General features: G+C 45.8%; 2 protein-coding genes across 5 annotated transcripts in view; one reads left to right on the top strand and one right to left on the bottom strand.

Annotated features, from left to right (window-relative positions):
* Window positions 1-13,331, bottom strand: part of SAP30BP (SAP30 binding protein) — a 29,667-nt gene extending 16,336 nt beyond the window's left edge. Inside the window, exons 1-3 of one of the 2 annotated variants that reach the window (XM_066200766.1) lie at window positions 13,151-13,301; window positions 12,882-12,991; window positions 9,952-9,999 (exon numbers count right to left, since the gene is read on the bottom strand). In XM_066200766.1, coding sequence (XP_066056863.1) covers window positions 9,952-9,999; window positions 12,882-12,991; window positions 13,151-13,265 — 273 coding nt within the window. In that variant the 5' untranslated portion in view covers window positions 13,266-13,301. Of the gene's footprint in view, window positions 1-9,951; window positions 10,000-12,881; window positions 12,992-13,150 lie in introns of both variants that reach the window. The other variant, XM_066200765.1, reaches the window with a different exon arrangement.
* A 55-nt stretch (window positions 13,332-13,386) lies between these two features.
* The window catches only part of RECQL5 (RecQ like helicase 5), a 37,949-nt gene continuing 31,581 nt past the window's right edge, over window positions 13,387-19,754 (top strand). For 2 of the 3 annotated variants that reach the window (XM_066200763.1, XM_066200764.1), the window contains exons 1-5: window positions 13,891-14,066; window positions 15,208-15,329; window positions 17,036-17,554; window positions 18,113-18,218; window positions 18,851-18,962. In XM_066200763.1, coding sequence (XP_066056860.1) covers window positions 13,946-14,066; window positions 15,208-15,329; window positions 17,036-17,554; window positions 18,113-18,218; window positions 18,851-18,962 — 980 coding nt within the window. In that variant the 5' untranslated portion in view covers window positions 13,891-13,945. Of the gene's footprint in view, window positions 13,489-13,890; window positions 14,067-15,207; window positions 15,330-17,035; window positions 17,555-18,112; window positions 18,219-18,850; window positions 18,963-19,754 lie in introns of those variants that run through there. The other variant, XM_066200762.1, reaches the window with a different exon arrangement.

Genomic DNA, 19,754 nt, shown 5'->3' with positions numbered 1-19,754 from the left:
TCCCACCACAGCAAGTCCAGTCCCCACATCCTCAGGCCTGAGCCGAGACATCAGAGAGCCCAGAGCTACACCAAGCAAAAGCAAACACGTTCAGCCCTGGATTGCAGCCACACCTCACTGCCCAGGGGATAGGAATTTTGCTTAGTGATGAGTTCCTTCATACTTCCACCCACTGCTCCATCCTGAATGAGCTGGAGACATCAACACAGCTTTTCATTAACTTGGGCTGCTTTCAAATCTCTTAAATGCCTTCAAAAAACAAATGGATGACCAACATCTCCAACAGTGCTTGTTCATATTTGCTCAGTTTGGTGTTGAAAACTACAAGGCCAAGCATCAACAACTTGACCAAAGTTTGGCAGATGCAAGGTTTAAGGAGTCTTGTTCAAACCTCTGAGTATCTCCTGAAGATCCAGAACATTCTAAAAACCTCCAGTGGAGCAATCACACAACAAGAACTGTTCTACACCCCCTTAGGCTAATTTAAGTTTGAGGCACACGATGAGTACAATGAACTGATTAGGAAAGACAGCATAAAAACCACAGATCTGCAGATCTAATCTAACACATTAAGTGGAATGAAATGGAGAATCACCAAGTGGAAAAATAAGGTGCAATAGATACTGAAAAATTGCTACCTTTTGGTTATGAAAGAGAAGAAATATTTATGCGTGGATGAGAGATTACTAAAGGAATTCCAAAGCATTTAAAAAATGGAAAATTTGAAGGTAACTGAATTTTATGTAGGGAAGTTACCTAAATCCACTTAGGCAAAGGTGATCTCTCTGTAGATTACATCACCAATACCCACTGTGTTATGTATCAGTATCTCACATGGAGCAATAAATCAAGCAGGTGAGTGGTTCCAGCAGGAAGGATTTTATATCAAATCTCCCTATCAGAGTAAATATATGAAATTATTAGAGATTTCAAGCATATCAGAGCTAAAGGCATCACTTAAAGGGTTCATTTCCATTTGAATTCTGAGGCCTTTCAAAAATAACAAGGTTAAGACCTTGCTAGTGGCACCTGTACCACAGTCTTCACAAACCAAACCCCTGAAAATCTGTACAGAAGCAACTCTAAATTCACTTATAGCTTGACTGACTTAAAAAAAAAAAAAAAAGGCAATACTGTCCTTTATCATGCACTCAGCAAGTTGATTTTGTGGCTGCCTATTCCTCTGGAGCCTTCATCTCACAGGATCAACAGTTTAAGGGCCCAAAGCCAGACAGCCTCACTCCAACAAAGCCACTGAAAGGAGCCAAGGGATGCCATGGTGCTCCAGAGCCAAGCTGGAAGACTGGAAACAGAAAAACAAGCAGGAGAGAGACTCCTTTCCCCTGATCTGGAGAGTAATAAAGAGCAGACTCTGAAGAGCACAACCTGCTATGGACAAAGTATTAGAAAAAAAAAAACCCAAACCACATATTTTTCATAGATTTCTGTGCTTCCAAGAACAATTGTGCACATCAGCTCACAGACAGCAGACAACACTTATGCTGTTACTAATCCTGTTTGAGTCTAGGAAAAGGTTTTTTATTTTTTTCACTTTCCCAAGACAAATGGTTTTTTCAGGCCCTGGACAAGATGACTCTGCCTGCAAGAGCCTGGCTCATGAGCCCCCAGAGTGCTGCTTCAGTTTTCATGTATCATCATCAGTTAGAGAGGAGCAAGATGAAGGGACTGTGTGTACACACACATAAGGAAAGAGCTGCATTTTGCCTGAAGCTTTCACCTCACTGGGGTGAAATATAAACCGTCTTTTCAGTCCTACAGTGTCTCCATGCAGTTACATAAAACACAGCGTCTGCTCAGGCTCCATGGAAAATAAAAACAACCAAACACAATCCTCACAGCACGGAACAGAGATTAAAGGAAGGAAACGAAACAATATGAATCTGAGACTGATGAATTCCAGTTTGGACAGGCTTGCCCAGAAGAGCTTTATTTAATGGAAAGAATGGAGTGACTTAAAGCAAGGCTCACTAAATCCTTGCTGAAACAAGAGCCATAAATCCAGCACAATGCTCACATCCAACACAACCGTTGGCATTAACTGTCGCCACAAGGTACAAATTCAGGCAATTCTTGCAGAAGCAGGTGCACATGTCAGTGCAGGTGCACTTCAAACTACCAGGAGAAATGGTTCAAGAGGGAGGCAGGAGATACAAAACCAGACCCTGACGGCTTTAACTAAGATGGAAATTTTAAGGAATGGTGAAGCTGATGACAGGTTTGCCACTGCTCAGTTGCATTCCAGACTTGCAGCCAACTGAATCCTGCAGCTTCATTTTTCCACTGACTTTCAGGTAATATTAAAAACAACTAGACAGTACCTCCCCCTCAACATTTTTTTTTAACAGCAAATGCTCAAGTTGCAGAATTTCTTCTCTCTCCCAACTACTTCACCTGATTAATTGCACATAAATTCAATGCAAATTTAAACTGTCAGCCACAAAATGTACAGACCAGTCATGTCATTGTCAACCAGTGTATTAGCTTGAAGACATTGCAGAGAATTTTTCAGTACAGTCCTTCCACCAGTAGCCAGGGGATCTGCTGCAACAGCTGTTCCAGTGGATTTCTTGAACCTGAGCAAGCGCCAGAAACAAACGCTTTTTATTTCCCCTCCTCTCCACAATTCAGAATATCTCCCGTATTCCCAACACAGAAACAGCCTCACTTGGCTGAGTATGATGGAAAGAAACTATAACTTAGCAGAAAGTGTTAGAAGAGTTGTCTAAGCCAACAGTGATGATGGCCTTGCCAGAGCAAACAGGTGAAATGTCTACATCATGCAGGCAGCAGGAGAAAGACAACCCCAAACCCTGAATCACACTTTTTTTCCCTCCCCTTTCTTTTCTTGTTTTAAAGGAACATGGTAGCAATCATGTTCTTACTATTCCTCTACAAAGATCAGAAGTGCTCATGGGAACAGAACACCAGAAATGTCTCATTTAATATTAAAAGTGCACGACAACAACGATTCCATTTCTTGTTCCCCAGATGTGCCTGATGCTGCTGTGCACCCAGGCTGAAGGCAGCAAACAGACTCATGTCAAGTGCATTTAGAGTCTGGGGAGGAGAAAGCCAGGCAACAGGAGTACAATGCTTTTATTCCTCCTCCCCCCATTTTTTTTTTCTGGTATTGTGAGAGAGGAGAATCCCAAGAGAAAGCCTGAAACAAGCACATTTCCTACAGCCATATCCTGTTTGCCAGCTCTGCTGCATAGCTCCAGGCAAAGTGCCCAGCTCAGCGTAAGAAATTTAACTAAGCAAAACCTGTAGGGACCATGATCTAGATACCAAGAGAAGTCAAGCAGCTCAGAAATAAGCCACCAGAGGAAAAGAATCCCTGATACATCCACCCTTCAGTGACACTTATGTACAGGCTTTACAAATCTGTTTGGAGATACAATCACAGACAGAAAGGGAAGGAAGAACAAACCAGAGAGTCAGCTCCTCAGATATTCCCTATCAAAATGTGTGTAGCTGACACTGCCTTTTACTTTTCCAGCTAAATTACATCTAAAAATCCACATTCATAAACGAAATGAAAAAAGACAAAAAAACCAAAAAAACAAAACAAACCAACAAAAATCCCACTGAAAAAATCCCAGCCAAGACCTGGCAAAACATTTCAGTGAGAAAGTGCTTAAGAATGGAAGCATTCATAGCAAAAAGCCTTTAAATAGCTTCTTTGAAACTTGACTCCATTCACCTGACATATGCTATCTCAATATTTGACAAAGATTATTTGTTAGGAGCAATTTCCAGTCAAGGAACTGTGTGCCAGAACTTTTGCTTTCCATGTGGAGCTACAGCTAATAACAGCTGCTTCCCAGTGGAGCCTGGTCCCAAAGCTACCTGCTTCACTTCACAGACACAGGAGCACAACAGCTCCCAGCAGCCTGTCCCTGATCTGCACAGCCCAAAAGTTCTGCTTTCAAGTCACTTTTACTTCCTACAGTGAAACAGAAATTCACTGATGAAGTACCAGCAAGACAGGACAAGGCTGGAGGTGTCAAGCTACTTCGAGGATTTTATTTTTTACAGCTTGATGCAGTGCAGAATCAAGTAGAAGGTGAAGGTGGGCTGTGAAAATTCTGAAGCCTCACAGCAGCAAAGGAAAGGCTCAGGAGAGCTGACAAAATTAACTTCTCGCACAAGCTTTCTCCCCTAACACAGAGCACTAAAAATTCTTCATGGTTTGGAGTAGAGGCAAGGTGTAAGAGCAAGTCTCTTCAGTGAGAAATTCACTCCTCCATGAATGGATCCCACTGAGTTTATCCAGATTTTGCTCCTTCTGTACCCAGAACAGGACAGCTGGAAGGAGCTATTTTCAGCTATGTGCTGGTATTTGAGGCAATGCTCCATCTGTGCTGACTGCTCAGCCTCGCACTCTGACATGCACAGACCTGCATGCTCAGAACAGCGGCCAGAAATAATTGCAGCTACAGAGCTGGACTTGAAGAACTCAGACCTTTATCAGGTGAAATATGCAAGGGGAAGCAGCTCCAGAAAGGACTTTTCTTCAAGTTTAAAGACAAACAGAACAAGCCTGGCTCTTCTTTGGAGGAAGGCAAGCCACACCTGTGTCAATAATCCCTGGTATTTAGTACTGCAGGGAGGGAAGAGTCTGCTGCAACATGTATGCCCGGCGGGGAGGAAGGAACAAGCATGTCCATGGACATGTCTCATCTTCCAAACAGCTCCAGAGCTGGATGGAAGCCAGGAGCTCTCCAGGAGGTATTTCAGTTTCAGAGCCCAACAAGGCTGTGATTTGTCTCCCTTCAGACAGAGCTGGAGACAGGAGTACGTGTGGCAAGGGGCAAAATAATCCCAGATGCCAAATGTTGTTTTGCTTCCTAGATGCAGAACAGCTTTGACTGCCTGTGATATTCTCTAGCAATAACCAAGGTTCACCCAGATAAAATGGGAACCAGTTACGTGCTGGTTTCATGTCTGGGCACTCACTGTAGCAGTGCAGAGAACAGCATTTGCAGCTGAGTTATCTCTACTCCCCTCTAAACTCTCTGCAAAACCCTCTGGTTCTCTCTAAAGAGCTCTGAAAAAGCGACTTCAAACCTAAAGCAAGGGAAAACTACACGGATTTGGAAGCACAGACAGCATTTTACACAATTATATTAAAAGGAAACTAAAACACAGAAAAAGAATCCGAGACACAGTGCTTATCACTGGCACCTTCAGGCTGTGCTTCCAGGCAAAGGAATGAGTGAGGAAACAAACCACTGGAGTTCTAACCTTGACCTCGACCCTGGGAACTGCACAGTTCATGCTTTGAAAGTGTTTACAGAGGTGAGCTCACAGTCATGCATAATGCAAGGCCAGATTAAGGATACAACTTCTCCCAAACATACTTTTCCCCTTCTATGGAGCAAAATAATTACACCTGAGATGAAAGTTAATGAGCAGGTTCAAGCATTTTTGGAGAGCCTGGCTTGATGAATGCATGGTGAATTCAGAAAAAAATAATATGCCTTATCAAAGTAAGAGTTAATTTCAGGGATTACATTACTGCATACACACCCATTTACTGGTTCTCAGTCCTTACCACTTCTACTTTAAATCAAGATAATTTTGGTATTTAAACAAACAGGTTAAGGCAGATTTAAAAAAAAAACCCACTGCAGTCAAAAGCCTCTAAGTATTAGTACACACCTACACATCGTAACACAGTAGAATTGCTTTACAGGTATGCTGGATCAATAAAAGCTAAACATAATAAAGAGCATAATAAAGAGATTATCAAGAGGAGGTACTTAGACATGCTTAGAGGCACAGTATTCCTCTGAAAATTTGACAGCCTTCTGCTAGATCCTGGTTTGGCTGCCTCTCCATACAACACCTCGAGGATGTAGAGGGGACCCTTAAAACAAAATCAGGAAAGGAAAACATCAAAGCAGCCACCTGTTCTGAAAAATTGCTACCATGTGTCAGGCATTCACCTGCCAAGGGAGTGGCAAATTTCTTAGCTTTCCTGCACTAGCTGGTCCTGATACAACAATCAAGGCTCAAGAGTTAATGATTTCCCTCTGGGAAAGCTCCAGGACCCAAGCTGCAGGGCTGGGCTCTGTACTTGATCAACACTCGCAACCTGATCTTCATCCAGCCCTCCAGTATGAAGCACAGAACCCCTCAGGTGAGGCTTGGAGCACAAGGTCAATATTTTAAGGTTCATTTTTCATTTTCCAGCAGGGCTGGTCCATTTAGTAAGCTCTCAAAGCTTTTATCTTGTTACTGCATCAAGGATGTAACCAGAGCCAGCTGCTGGCCAGAGCCCCAGCAACCTGCAGCCCCTTAACCCTGTCCTTTCAAACCAGTACATCTCACACCCAACCCCAAACCTCCTTCACCTTGTACCCAGGGCTCCATCAGCTGAGGAAAGGGCACAAAGAATTCATCCAGGCTGTGGATTTCACTGCTTTAACAGCACTGTTAAACAACAGATTTTGTTGCCTATTTCTTTTCCCTTCAAAGCAGAAGGTTTTGTTTCTAAGGTGCTTTTAAGGCAGATGCTTGTTTACAATTGCTGACTGCTCAGGTAAAAGCAACTGTGACCATTGACAAACCTGTTCTGTTCCAGAACCTGGGCACATCCATCCAGGTTTGATTTCTGGAAGAGCAGCTAGTTCTACTCAGATTTGAATCTCCAGTTTCCCGTGAGTGCCTGAAGCACTTTAAAATGTAGTTACAGTATGCAACTGAATATATCTGAATCTGCTGCTTAAAGAGAAAGATTCTGCTTTTTGCTGCAAGCACAGTGTGTTTTTGAATAACTCACAGATGCTCACTAACATGAATTCCATGGGCCAGAAGTCTGCTCTGGAAAATGCTTCCAGGTGACTGATGAGGTTTAAATATCCTCCGCCTCCTGGCACACCTTTTCCTCCAAACAGGTGCATAAAAACTTCTCTATCTTGCCAAGAGTAGAGAGAAAACAGCATTTTGACATCACAATGTTAGAACTTGGAAAGCTTATTGGGACTTGCTCCTTGGCAAAAAAATAACCCACAGGAAAGCTGCAGTCCCAACCAGCACTGTATTGGCTTCCCCTAGGGCTGAACAGCCAGAGGTGCCCCTTCATCAAAACCAACAAGGGCAGATTCCCTGGAATCAAGAGAAAAACCTGAGACAAATATAAAATAAATATCTTCCCAGCGGGGCTATTTGAGGCAGGCTCCAAATTCCACTCTCCCCACCTTCACTTTACCAAAGAATTTTTACATCATTCCCCACTTTCTGTCTCTGACTCCATCCACAACTGATGCTTCTGGAGGTTTTGTGTCTGACAGTATCCAAGTGCACAACGAGGCAAATCATGGGAGGCACCAGCAACAAGGAACTGCTCCACACAACCTGGCTCCATTATTCAAGGTATGAACTCTAGGTAGTTTGTGCACAATATGTACTAAGAGCCAAAACAACAGGAAAAAAAAAAAAGAAAAAAAAATATATTCAGTGCTTGAAATTAATATAACTGACTGATGAATTGCATTTCTTTTTCCTCATTCATGCATTTTAAATTATTTACTTTCTGCCTACGGTCAGATTCAGACCTTGGAAAAGCCCTAGCCCTATATGAAGAGCATGGGGAATCTATTTAAACATATTTCCAGGTCTCTGATGTCTCCATGAAACTGAGCAGGCACAACTACAGCCCTCTGCAGGTTCAAAACAAAATTAAGTTACCCCAAAGTGTTAACAAGTTATAATCAAGGGCCTCCCTTTTTGCTGCACTTTGGATTTACAGTAACTGCAACGCTTGTTAGCTGCCACAGACAGTGCAATCTCCAAACAGTGAGGATGGAGAAGAACACTGCCACTTGGTGGAAAAAGGGGGAAAAGAAACATTTGCAACTGCTCCAAGTACAAATACTTCCACGGGGATGTTCCATCTCTCCCCATCCCAAGTGAATTTAACAGCATGGCTGGTGCAGCTGCCCCAGTGCCCCCAGTGCCCCTCACCAGCACAGCACGGGGCTGCCTCCACAGCTCTACCCTGCCCAGTGCCAGCTGGCTCCACAGCTATGACTTAATATTCAAAAAAAAAAACCCCCCAAAAGGTCAAAGGAGACAATTCCCCTTTTCACCTGTGTTTGAAGACATCTATTAAGGATGACATGGAAGTCTGAAACCGCTGAGTTTTAGACTCAGTTCAGCTTTGCCTCTCTCCTACTCTTCTCAAATCCTCTCCCTTCGTGCCATGCTGGGAAGGCAGGAATTACATACCACCTTTATTTTATTTAATTCAAATTTTCAGCTCTTGCAGAATTACTATTGCACAGTCTACTAAGATACAAAATGCTTTTCATTTTTAATACATTCATTATTTCTTTGCTTCCTCACTGAAGGTGAAATACTGCTCTGGGGCCATGTGTGGCTTTTCTTCAGAAGTGCAAAAAAAAAAGCAGCACACAAAACTCACTGAAAGCAAGAGGCTTTTTAAACAAGCCAACATGAAATGTCAGTGACATATTAAAGCAGCAACCACACAATCCAGTGGTGAGATTCCTGTCATGTATGATTACTCAGATAAGATCAACTGCAGTCTAATTCTGTTCTTTCTCTCTGCCAGACCTATCCTCCACTGCCCTGAAGTCCTATAGCTCCCTTTTAGAGAAGGCAGAACTGCAACAGGGCCCTACTACACAACTTCAAAAACTTGATTTATACCAAATTTATCTCCTAAGGAAATCCCATATTTTGATTTCATAGTACACATTTGAATCCAGCAGTTTTTACAGAAACATCTTGCTGGCATGTTTACCAGGGCAAAAATGCGTAAGTGGAAAAAGGATAAAAGTTAAAGATTCCCTTTTCCTTTCTTTCAAAAAAAAAAACTTCTTTCTTGCAACAAGGAAAGGAGACAATACATTCCATTTCCAAGTGCCTGGGAGCCATTTCACACACTTTCCCCAGCTGCAGTGCAGCTGCCAAGATTTCCAGCTGTGTGTCACTGTAAATCCATAAGAATACTGTGGGGCCTGGAAGAAGGTGCTGCTAGAAAACGAATTCAAATAGAACAGAATAGCTAAACACATTCATTTGCCTTCATCTTAGCCTATCAAAGCCCTGTGGTAAATAGAATTCTCTACAGAGTTTTGCTTTGCAGCACAGTCCTCTGGTTTTCATAGCAGAGTTTAAGGACTGTCTGCATCCTTGAGGAAGCTGCTGGATAAAATAAACGCCCTTGCAATTGTTCATAACTCAGCATCCCTGACAAACAGGACTGCTTCTACGGAACCAACATAAAAATTTAATACAGTTGTCTATAGTTTCAAATGGATTTGGTGTTTTGTCCTCCAACTTTTAGCCTGATCCAGCCTGACCAGCTTTTAGCACACAGTCTTGTGTGCTGTTGAACATCTGCTGTTCAGCAGAAACAAGGTGAAATCCCAAGATAAACGACGATTTCAACTATTTATGATAATAGCTATTATCTGGGGATCTTATTTCACTTCTTAAATTTATCTACGACCTTTACAAAACTGCTTCATTCGGAAGGACAGAGCTGGAGAGAACTGAATTGATTTTGGCCTTCCACGGCCTCTAAGAGCACAGGATCATTTATTCATTAAGTTGTTCTAAATGAAGAAATTATTCCAACTAACCGTGGTCATAGAGAATTCTGTACTGGATGCTGCACCTCCCACATCACTGCAAAACAGGTGAGATGCTGTCAGCAAACTTCAGATCTAGTGCACAACAGGAGCACGCTCATGAAGGCTGACCCTCATTGTGACTCCCCCTGTGATCTATTAACCACCTTTGATAGAAGCCAGAACTAAAGTCAGGAGCACAGGTTAAAGCTACAAAAGGTGTAGAACTAACTACAGATCACAAACGAACACCAAGCCATGCTGTTAAGACTTACTCCTCTTGTACTGAGCTTCCCCACCACCACCAGACCACACTTTCAAATACCTTTAGGTCACCAGCCTCAGGTTTTTCAGTCTCTGAATCGTCATCTTCCTACAAGACAAGAATTTACAGGATTAAGCTTAAAGAGCAGGCCTGGCAAGTAACTGAACTTAACAGCAAAGGGCATTCAGCAGCCCAGCAGTAGTCCAAAACCCTTTCCATGGAGGGTAGTTTTGTCCCACCCACTCACAACCAGAAAACAAGTCCTATAGTCAGAGGAAGAAGTGTTTGTTTGGATTGGGGGGGTTTTTGTAGGCAAAAGCATCACTCAGTAGCAGTTATCCCTACAAAACTCATGCAGCTCTGGAATACTCAGAATTAGACAACAAGAAGCAGCAGAACTGGGGGAAAAAAAAGCATTTGTCCTTTGATAATTCTGTCCCCTCTAGCTGGCAGGTGGTGATTGAAGAGCCTCTGTTCAGCAGTACCCACCAAAAAAGCAGCATTTGCAAGGCCTGTGATAATCCCAAACATCAGCAACACACACAGGACACACAGCTGGCCTGCCACCAAACCAAACATGCAGCTTGGAGAGGCTCTGGCCCAGCACCAGGTTCCAGGGATCCAGCAGATACAACCTCCTTGCTGGGGCACCTCCTCACAGGTGCTGTGAACCTCCACAGAAGGGAACACTGACAAATTCCAGCTAACAGTCTCCCATTAAAAAAAAAAAAAAATTATTTTATGAACCAGAAATAAACCAAAGAACTGGGGGAACTTCTGCCCTGTGAGAGCTCAAAATACTGAACACAGCATGGTGTGAAAATCCACACCAGGTGAGCAGGAAGCTCTGGTTTGGTCCCCACTGGCAGTAAAGCTGCTGTCCCCTCACTGGGCATCCTCCAGGTACCCCTGTTTCTGGACATAAACACACACTCTGGGTTCAAAACAAGTTTGAGGAGCAGAAAGTGTTTTTCATGCTCACATAACTCAGCAAAATGCTTTTTCTTCCAAACTTTCCCACAGATTTCAATGTTGGCCCCAAAACATGAACTCGATGTTTCAGCTTTAAAAGGGGAAACAAAAGAAAAAAGTGAAATGAGAGGTGCTGCTGAAAGGAAGAGTTTACAAGGAACTGCCCACCTCAAAGCACTGGCACATGAGGCAGTTGTGACAAGGCAAGCTAGACTGACCACACAATAAGGTAATTAGGTTTTAATTCACTGAATTAAGAGGCCCTCTCACAGATGTGAGACAAAAATTCCTTCACTTCAGCTACTCTCCAGCTTCCCTTTCTGAAAGATGTACATATGACAATAATTCAGCCCAGACTGTCAAAGGTTAATTAGTGAGTTTGTAACTGGAAAAGAACCAACTAACTTGGTGTTTACCACAAACGAGATTGCTCTCCCCTCTAGAGTCTCTATTATGTAGATAAAAGTGATTTTTATCAAAGCAAGAATCGGTTGAATTATCCATGTTGCAGACAATAACTGAAACAGCTCTCAAAAACTTCTCACCTAGCAGGGAGTAACAACATTAACAAACAAAGCAGCATTTCTGAGAACTGGCTTTGAATAAAACCAGAGGCTTCTCAGTCACTGCTAAAAGTAGTTAAAACACCCACTGGGTTGTACAGAGCAAAGAATAGGACAGCCTGAGTCCACCTCACCCTGCTTTCTCTAAACGACTCACAACCCTCACAAACTACCAGCACAAGCAATGCCAAGGGAGTTTTCAAGTCTGCTCAGAGAATATTTAATGGAAAAGGAAAAAAAGGAAGTAACTTGTGCAACCTGCACTGTAACCACAAACCTGTGCAAGATCCCCTGGCTGACACCAGAGTGACTGACATTGTCTGACTGTCATTTCCTGAACGGCAGCTGATGATGGACAGCTGCACCCTGCCCCAAAAGCTGTGTGTGCAGTGAAGCCACTCCATTCACAGCCCCTTTACAACACGAACTGCACCTGGATCACACACAGGCCTTCCTCTGAACCACAGAGACCTCACTGGAACAGAGTCTAGAAGTGCTGGATATAAAAAGAATGATCACTGAAGCAGTAAAAAGCTTCACTGCTCTGCTAAGGGAGACACCAGGGGCAACAGAACAGAACAACTTAAAGCAGGAACAAGAGACTGAGGGATTCCTTGGCTGCAGCTTGGGCAGAAAACAGTGTCTCCTAAGAGACTGATCTAACACACAGAGCAGATTTCAGTGAGGAAAAGTTGTACAAGCAGCCCTGGGTTTTTGGCTATGCTGTAGAAGAAAGAACTGAACAGGGAGAGGATCACACAGTGGTAAGAAAAAGGGTGACGAGAAAGAAAGGAGATGAGACCTTCCCCTTTTCCCCTCCAAACTTATTATTTCACTAGCCCAGAGCCAGGGCACAACCACACACCCTTCTGTGTGATGCAGCTGCACTCACAGACTGTGAGCTCCCTGCCTGTCCCCCACACTGGCGTTGTCCCAGAATTCAGGTGACATCAGACACTGCCACGCACCTGGGACAGACAAAAGCCCCCCACACACAGACAGGACACTGTCATCACATCAAGGTGACCTGCTGCAGGGAGGGGACTGAGCTCCACACAAAAGGATAATTTAAGACAGCACAGGAGTTTATTCTTTTTAATCCACCAGCTGACAATATAGCCCTGTAACAAGGTTCTTATATGTCAATTATGTTCAAAGAACAGCTTTTATTTGGAGTGGCTGTAACAGCCTTTTTCCCATAAAAGAGTCCAACGACACCAACACAGTAACGAGCAACACAAGCTGTGCCGAGCTGCTGATGGATTTCAGGGCAAATGCTTTCTGCTTTAAAACAAAGAGGAAAGGAGTAGGTGGAAAGTGCAGAAACCCACACGAGGAGTCACATATTCCGGGTTCCATCACGGGTGGCTATTCGGGGTTTTTATTTGAAAGAGAAAAGCCTCTACAGCCTGTGCAAGGGGTCAGGACAAGCTCCCGGAGCAGGGAGGTACTTACTGACTGCCTGCTGTTCTCATCGTCCTCCTCTTCGTAGCCTTCCTCGTCCCCATCCAGGCGGGTAAAGTCATCTTCTCCGTACCCAACTGAGACCAGGCCTCCTTTCTCTCCTAAGAAGGAAGAGAAAAGGAAAACGGTGAGGAAAGAGAAGGCAGCAGCATGCGGGGCCTTCCCTTCACATAGGGGAAAGCGCCAGGCCGGCGCGGGCCGCGCGGGGGAACCCTTGCGCCCCAGCCGGCCGCCTGTCCCAGTCCCCCGCCCACCCTCACCCGTGGGCGCTCCCCCATCGCTCCCCGCCGTGCCGGCCTCGCTGTCCGACTCCGGGTCCGAGTCCTCGGCATAAACCGCCAGCGAGGAGAGAACGCTGCGCTTCGCCGCCGCCATCTTCCGCCTCAGCCAGGGCGCACTTCCGGCGCGCGGGGATGACGTACCCGGCGCTGCCACCATGGCAACGCCGCCCTCCTTCCGCCCTCAGCGGGCTCCCGGCGCCCCGGGGGAATCCCGCCCTCGCCGCCCGACGAGAAACTGCCCGGGGAGCTCACGGCCGGAGGGGAAAACCCTCCGCGAGGAGCAGCGGAGCGTCCCGGGGGAGGAGAGGGGATGAAAAGTGCGCGGGCTGGCCCTTTAATTGAGGGGTTTGACGTCATTTTGTGGCGCCGCGACAGCACCTGCCGGGTGTGGAGCGGGCGCGGAGGGCGGGGGCCGGAACAGGGCGGAGGGGGGACAGGGGACACGGGCCCCTGGGAGGGAAGGGGGGCGGCTGAGAAGGAGCTGCCTGCCCCCACGCCCCCTCCACATCGGGTGCGGGTCGGTTTGGGGGGCGCTGAGAGCTCCCGTTACGAGCCCTCTGTGCTGCGCCCCATGGCGAGGGGGCTAACCCACAGTAAACACACTGTGGCCCTCTCCAGTGAGGGGGGTCTGGATAAGCGTCCCTGAGAGAGCCCAAAAAAGGGGGAGTGTGGCAGGGAAGCCCTGGGGGAGGCCGTGCAGGTGGCAGGGGGTCGGGCAGAGGAGGGTGGCAGCGTCCGGGTCTAGCTCAGATTCCTGTTCGCAGCACCCTTAGGATGAGCGGGAAGGCTCCCCCGGGCCTGGAGGGCAGGGTCCGGAAAGCATTGCAGAAGGTCTTCGGCTTCGAGTCCTTCAAGACTTCCCTGCAGGAAAGTGCGACCATGGCTGTGGCGCGAGGTGAGGCTCGGCACGGGAGACGTGTGGAATACGGCTGGGTGTCCGTCTCCCTGCGGGTGACACTGCAGGAGCTGCTGTTGTGTCCGCTGTGAGCAGGAGTGCCCGGCCCTCCACACCCTCCTCTGCTCTCAGATGGTTTTGGTGGCCCAGGAGCACGTGCTGCACACGTGCTCTGTGTCTTCTTCTGCCATTCCTTTTGTAACGCCGCCATTGTATCGTCCGTGCAAAGGGGAAATGGGAAAGTGCAGCATTATTGGTGTCTTTTCTAGTTGTCTCCTCACACCTGCCAGCGTGTTTGTGGTCAGATGACATCAAACCTGTTAACATTCGGACATTTTCAGAGTAAAACTGTACTCATGTTAAAGACAATACCAGCAGAGGACTTGATTTCTTGGCATGGCTGAGATCCTCAGAATCATCGGGCCATTATCAGAAACATTTCTGTGCTTATGTTGACACGCCTCAGCAGCCAGCTGGGGGTGAATAGGCAGCTCACACAAACAAGCTGCCAGCTCCCCCAGCAGCCCTCTGTGAATGAGAACAGTGCCCAGTTCAGTTTCCATCTATCACCATTCACAGCTGACAACAGAGCTGTCAGAAGTGGGATTCTGTGTGCAAGGTGTCTCACCTGTTAACCTGGTGTCACTGGCACCTTCCTGGCTTGAATTGGATCCCGGTTAGTGCAGGAGCAGACACTCACTGTAGGATATTATCAATGTGGTTGGGATTTCTCACTCCTGTTTCATGTGAGGGGTCTTTCTGGCATAAGGTTTAAGAGGATGTGGTGAAGTTCTGGCATAGGGCTGGTAATGTGGTGGGTGGAGGTCTGTAAAATGAGTGAAAGCAGCTTTTCTGGAGGAGATTCAGCATGAATAACTTCTCTTTATCTTGCTTTCTGTGTATCTTCTGGTACTTTTGTACAGCTGCCTCTGAATGTTTACAAAGCAATCTGAGGTTCTTTGAAGGAAACCACTGCTGGCATGCAAAGCATGGCTGTGCTTTTAGAACTCAACTGAAGTGTTTAGTTGCTACACCACCTGGTACATGCACACACGTGCTGTTCCTGCCCACCCCTCCAGCCTGAGCCCCAGGAACTCAACACCACTCAGAGGCCTTGAGCTTTCTTCTGTTGTTTTTGCAGGAGAGAAGGATGTCTTTGTGTGCATGCCCACAGGGGCGGGGAAATCCTTGTGCTACCAGCTTCCTGCAGTTCTGGCAGTGGGCATCACCATTGTCATTTCACCTCTGATTGCATTGATCCAGGTAACTGTCTCCTGTTAGCTGGGGAACAGCAGTCAGGGAAGGGGTTGGGAGCCTCTGGAGGCACAGCAGCTGCCCTCTTGTCTTTCTGCCCACGAGTCTCTGCTGCTGACCTCCCTCTGGATTCTCTTGATGTCTCAGTGTGCTTTCCTTACCCTGGGATAGGTGAGGACAGCAGAGTATCTCTGGTGTGATACTTTGCGTTTCTCTAAAAGGATGGTTTTGCCTTTAATGATGACCCGGTGGTTTCTATAGCTGGGCCTTTCTCCATTTTCTCCAGCAAAGCAGAGTAACTCAAATGCACCAAAAGATGGATCTTTCCTCAGAAAAAACCCTGCCCGTTTACCTATAAAGTAATTACTGCAGGAGTAGTGAAGTTGCCTTTGAAGGCAGAATTCATTCTGCATCAAAATGTCTTTTTGTTGCAATCAGTCTGTGATGGGAAGAAGCTGGTTTAGCAGAGCTGCTCCATGAGCACTTTCATCTGTGAGACTTTTTCCCTCTATTTTGCCTTTTCTACTGCTTCATCACCTGTTGGGAGAAACAATTCCCTGTAGCAGCTGTAGCATTGCTTAGACTTGTGTAGACCATTAGCACTGTGTGACATCTGGTGCTGCAGACTGCTGCTTTGGGATTTGTTATTTGTGGAATTATTTTAACTCCTTTACGGTCTCACTGTAATACCCATTAAGAATGATAGCAGGCTTGGTGATACTTCTCAGGAAGATACACTAAAGACTCAATTTGTTCCAAGTGTGAGGATTACTGATTTAACTCCAGCATGGCCAATATTAGTGAAATGGAAGTTAAGATATACCATTGATAAGAGAGTTACAAATAGGTTGAGATGGGCTCAATGACTCTTAGGGGAAAGAGCTGGAGTAAAGCCCCAGTCTTCTTATCAAGCCCTGAGAAGGGGTTGCTGTGCCTGAAATGATCATGATGCATTTCAGTGTTGCCAAACTTCAAGAGTTCAGCCTGTGCAGTTCATTATAGGGAAGGCTGAGGGATGACTGTGAACAGAAAACAGACATTAAATCAATGACTGAAACCAGGTATTGAGTAAAATAATGAGATACTTGTTTTTCAGGACTCTTCCTATCCTGAAATGTCAGGTGCTAGTCAAGTGCAAGTGAGCAGGGGCCAGGGAAGTGAATTTGTATAGCCAGTGTTCATCTGGATGTGATGCCACATTTTCTTCTTGGTTTTCATGACACGATTCTCATCCATACTTCTGGTTCTGCTGCAGTGGTGATTTGCATGATCCTTTTACTTTGTCCTGTCTCAGTTGTGTTAGGACATCCTTCAGTTATTTTGGAGTGAACTGCTCCCTGTCCTTGCAGGGCAGGAGTGTTCTTTTTCCATTTGTGACAACTCTGTAGTGTAAATACTGAGACATGTTCAGGTCATGGCACCTGCGATGAGTTGTTTTGCACAGATCCCTGCTAGTATTCCCTAGCAGTGAAAAGACTGTCTTAAAGTGAATGGATGCACAAAAATGCAGTTAAATGGAAGAGCTGGATGGAGCTCACAGGTGAAGGAAAAGGCATCCAGAACTGAAGTTGTAAATAACAGGACTGTAGGTGTGTGTTGTCCTGGGATTTGATCCAGGAGCTGGAAGCTGGGGCCTCACCCTACTAATCTTTCTTGGTGCTGCTGACTTTCTTTATTCCCATTTGATTTTCATTTCTATTTTGTATTTACTCTAGGATCAGGTGGATCACCTTCTGGCTCTGAAGATCAAAGCCTGCTCTCTGAACTCCAAGCTGTCTGCCCAGGAGAAGAAAACCATCCTGGCTGACTTGGCGAGTGAGAAGCCTCAAGTAAAGCTCCTGTACATCACCCCAGAGATGGCAGCTGCCTCTTCCTTCCAGCCAACACTGAACTCCCTGGTGTCCAGAAACCTCCTGTCCTACCTGGTCATTGATGAAGCTCACTGTGTGTCCCAGTGGGGACACGACTTCCGCCCCGACTACCTGCGCCTGGGCTCGCTGCGCACCCGCATCCCCCACACCCCCTGCGTGGCCCTGACTGCCACTGCCACCAAGCAGGTCCAGGAGGACGTGGTGGCAGCACTCAAGCTCAAGCAGCCACTTTCCACCTTTAAGACTCCTTGTTTCAGATCTAACTTGTTCTATGACGTGCAGTTCAAAGAGCTCCTGACTGATCCGTACGCCAACTTGAAGGATTTCTGTCTGAAGGCGCTTGAAGTGAAGGGCGCCACTGGGGTAGGTTTTACCTGTAGGGAAGAAAACTAAACTGGACAAAATCTACCTTAATGGACCCTAATCTTCTCGGGGTTGGTGGGGTCTTGACAGGTCTGTGGCAGAAAAGGAGGAGGTCCCAGGAAGGAAAGTGCTCGTGTGTATTTTCTAAGTCCTCTAAAAGTGCACAGGTATTTTTTTTAGTTCCTCTAAAACAGGTAGAATGTGAAGGCTGTGTTCCTGTCAGAGGTGTCCTCAGAAGGGAGTTGAAGAAAATTGATTAGGTAAAAGAAAATTGATTAGGAATATGGAACAAACATTTCCACTTGGTTTGGACCATTGTGTGTTTGCGTTCTGCTCTTTTAGTGTGGTGGGGATGAGCAGAAGCATTTGAAGTGTTGAATTTCCTGCTCTAACACTAATTCTCAAAATAACTCTCTGCAGCTCAGCTATAACCTTGGCACCTGGGTGTGTTTGTGAGATGCTTCTTGCCTTGTGTCTACTAGGAAGGTGAGGGGCTGTATTTGCAGCTTTGTTGTTTGACTTCAGGCAGTGTCCTGGCCTTTGTCTCCTGGCTCCCAGGTGTACTCCGGCTGTGGCATTGTGTACTGCAGGATGAGGGATGTGTGTGACCAGCTGGCCATTGAGCTGAGCTACCGAGGGCTGAAAGCCAAGGCCTACCATGCAGGTACTGGAGTCTGCATCTCTCACTAGCTGGGAGAACTGAACTCTGCCACCTGGGTTGGGGCTACCTAGAAAAGAGCTTTCTAGGCGTGCTCTGCACTCTGTGTGATGTTCACACATCAGGTCTGTGAGGTAAGTGCAGGCCCTTCACCACAATGGCATTCCCTTGTCTCCAGAGCTGTTGGTTTTGTAGGATCTTTCATGGCCTGAAAATAACAACTGCTTTTATCCTGGGTGGGGATCTAGGGTTTTTTTTTCCCTTTGGAATAAAAACAGCTGTTGCCAACTTCTGCTTGGTCCCTGGCCAGTTTAAACACTGAGAAGAAAGGAGTGTGTACATCAGTCAGTTTTAGTGAAGGAATTGGCCTGCAATGGGGGAATGGATGAGAAAGAAAACCCTCTTGTTTCTTTCCTTCTTGCTTTTTTGGGGGTTTTGTTTTGTTTGTGGTTTTTAGGGTTGGTTTTTTGTTTGGGGGTTTTTTGTTTGGTTTTTTTGCCGGTTTGGGTTGTTTTTTTAGATTGGTCGGTTGGGGTTTTTGTTTGTCAGGTTGTTTTTTTTTTTCCTTTTTTGAGGGGTACAGTTTGTTTGTTTGTTTTGTTTTGTTATGGTGTTGTTTACTTTCTTTTCCTTCCCAGGGCTCAAGGCAGCTGACAGGACTTCTGTGCAGAATGAATGGATGGAGGAGAAGATCCCTGTCATTGTTGCAACCATCAGTTTTGGAATGGGAGTAGACAAAGCAAACGTCAGGTGTGTGAGGCTGGGTGTTGTGCACCATCAGAGACTGAAACCTGAGCAGGGGGAAGAGGAAAAGTCTCTGGCTCTGTTACCTAATACACCTGACTCAACTGCCTGATGAACAATTGCTTAAAGCAACAAAAGCAGTGCTGGACCATTTTTTCTTAGAAGCAGCAAAACCAAACCTGGGAGGGCTTTGTAAAAACATTAAACACAAGGCAGCAGAGCTCCTTTTTGCCAGTCATCCTCAAAATCAAGAAAATTGGAGGAATGCTTTTCTGCCACACCCTCCAGGGTTTCAGAAAGAGCCATCTCAGTGCAATCACAGCTGTCTCTTTCACTTGTCTTAGTGCAATAGCTGCTGTTTAAAAGCAGTGGAAAGAAAAGCTGCACCTAAAATAATTCATCCGCCCTCTATTAAAATAGTCAGAGCCAGCTGTTTTTGGAGATCTCTTGCAATGGAACGGGGAAAAAATAGCCCCTCACAAATGGCAATAACCATATAAAAATACAGCTCTGGTCCAAGGACTGAAATTCGGCACGTGGTTTCCATTGCTGTTCCTCTGAGATTGCTGTCCCCATAAGGGCTCTGTGTTAGAATTCCTGCCCTGAAATATGGCTGTGCTGAGTTATTATTGTGATCACTTACTACAGGGATAAGCTCAGACAACACCCACACCAGACCTGATCCTCAAAATCCACGTACAGAAGTTGCTCTGAATCCTGTGAGAGAAGGGCAGGATATCACTGAGCCAATCCCATCAGTTCACAACTGTGCCACCCCTCTCCCCTGTCACTGCGCTG

This window comes from Chamaea fasciata, unplaced genomic scaffold (assembly GCF_029207755.1).
Source record: "Chamaea fasciata isolate MVZ Bird 193981 ecotype frontalis unplaced genomic scaffold, bChaFas1.0.hap1 SCAF_19, whole genome shotgun sequence".
Taxonomy (NCBI): Eukaryota; Metazoa; Chordata; class Aves; order Passeriformes; family Sylviidae; genus Chamaea; species Chamaea fasciata.
Note: the sequence above shows the minus strand (reverse complement) of the source record. Positions and strands in the feature narration are given on the sequence as shown.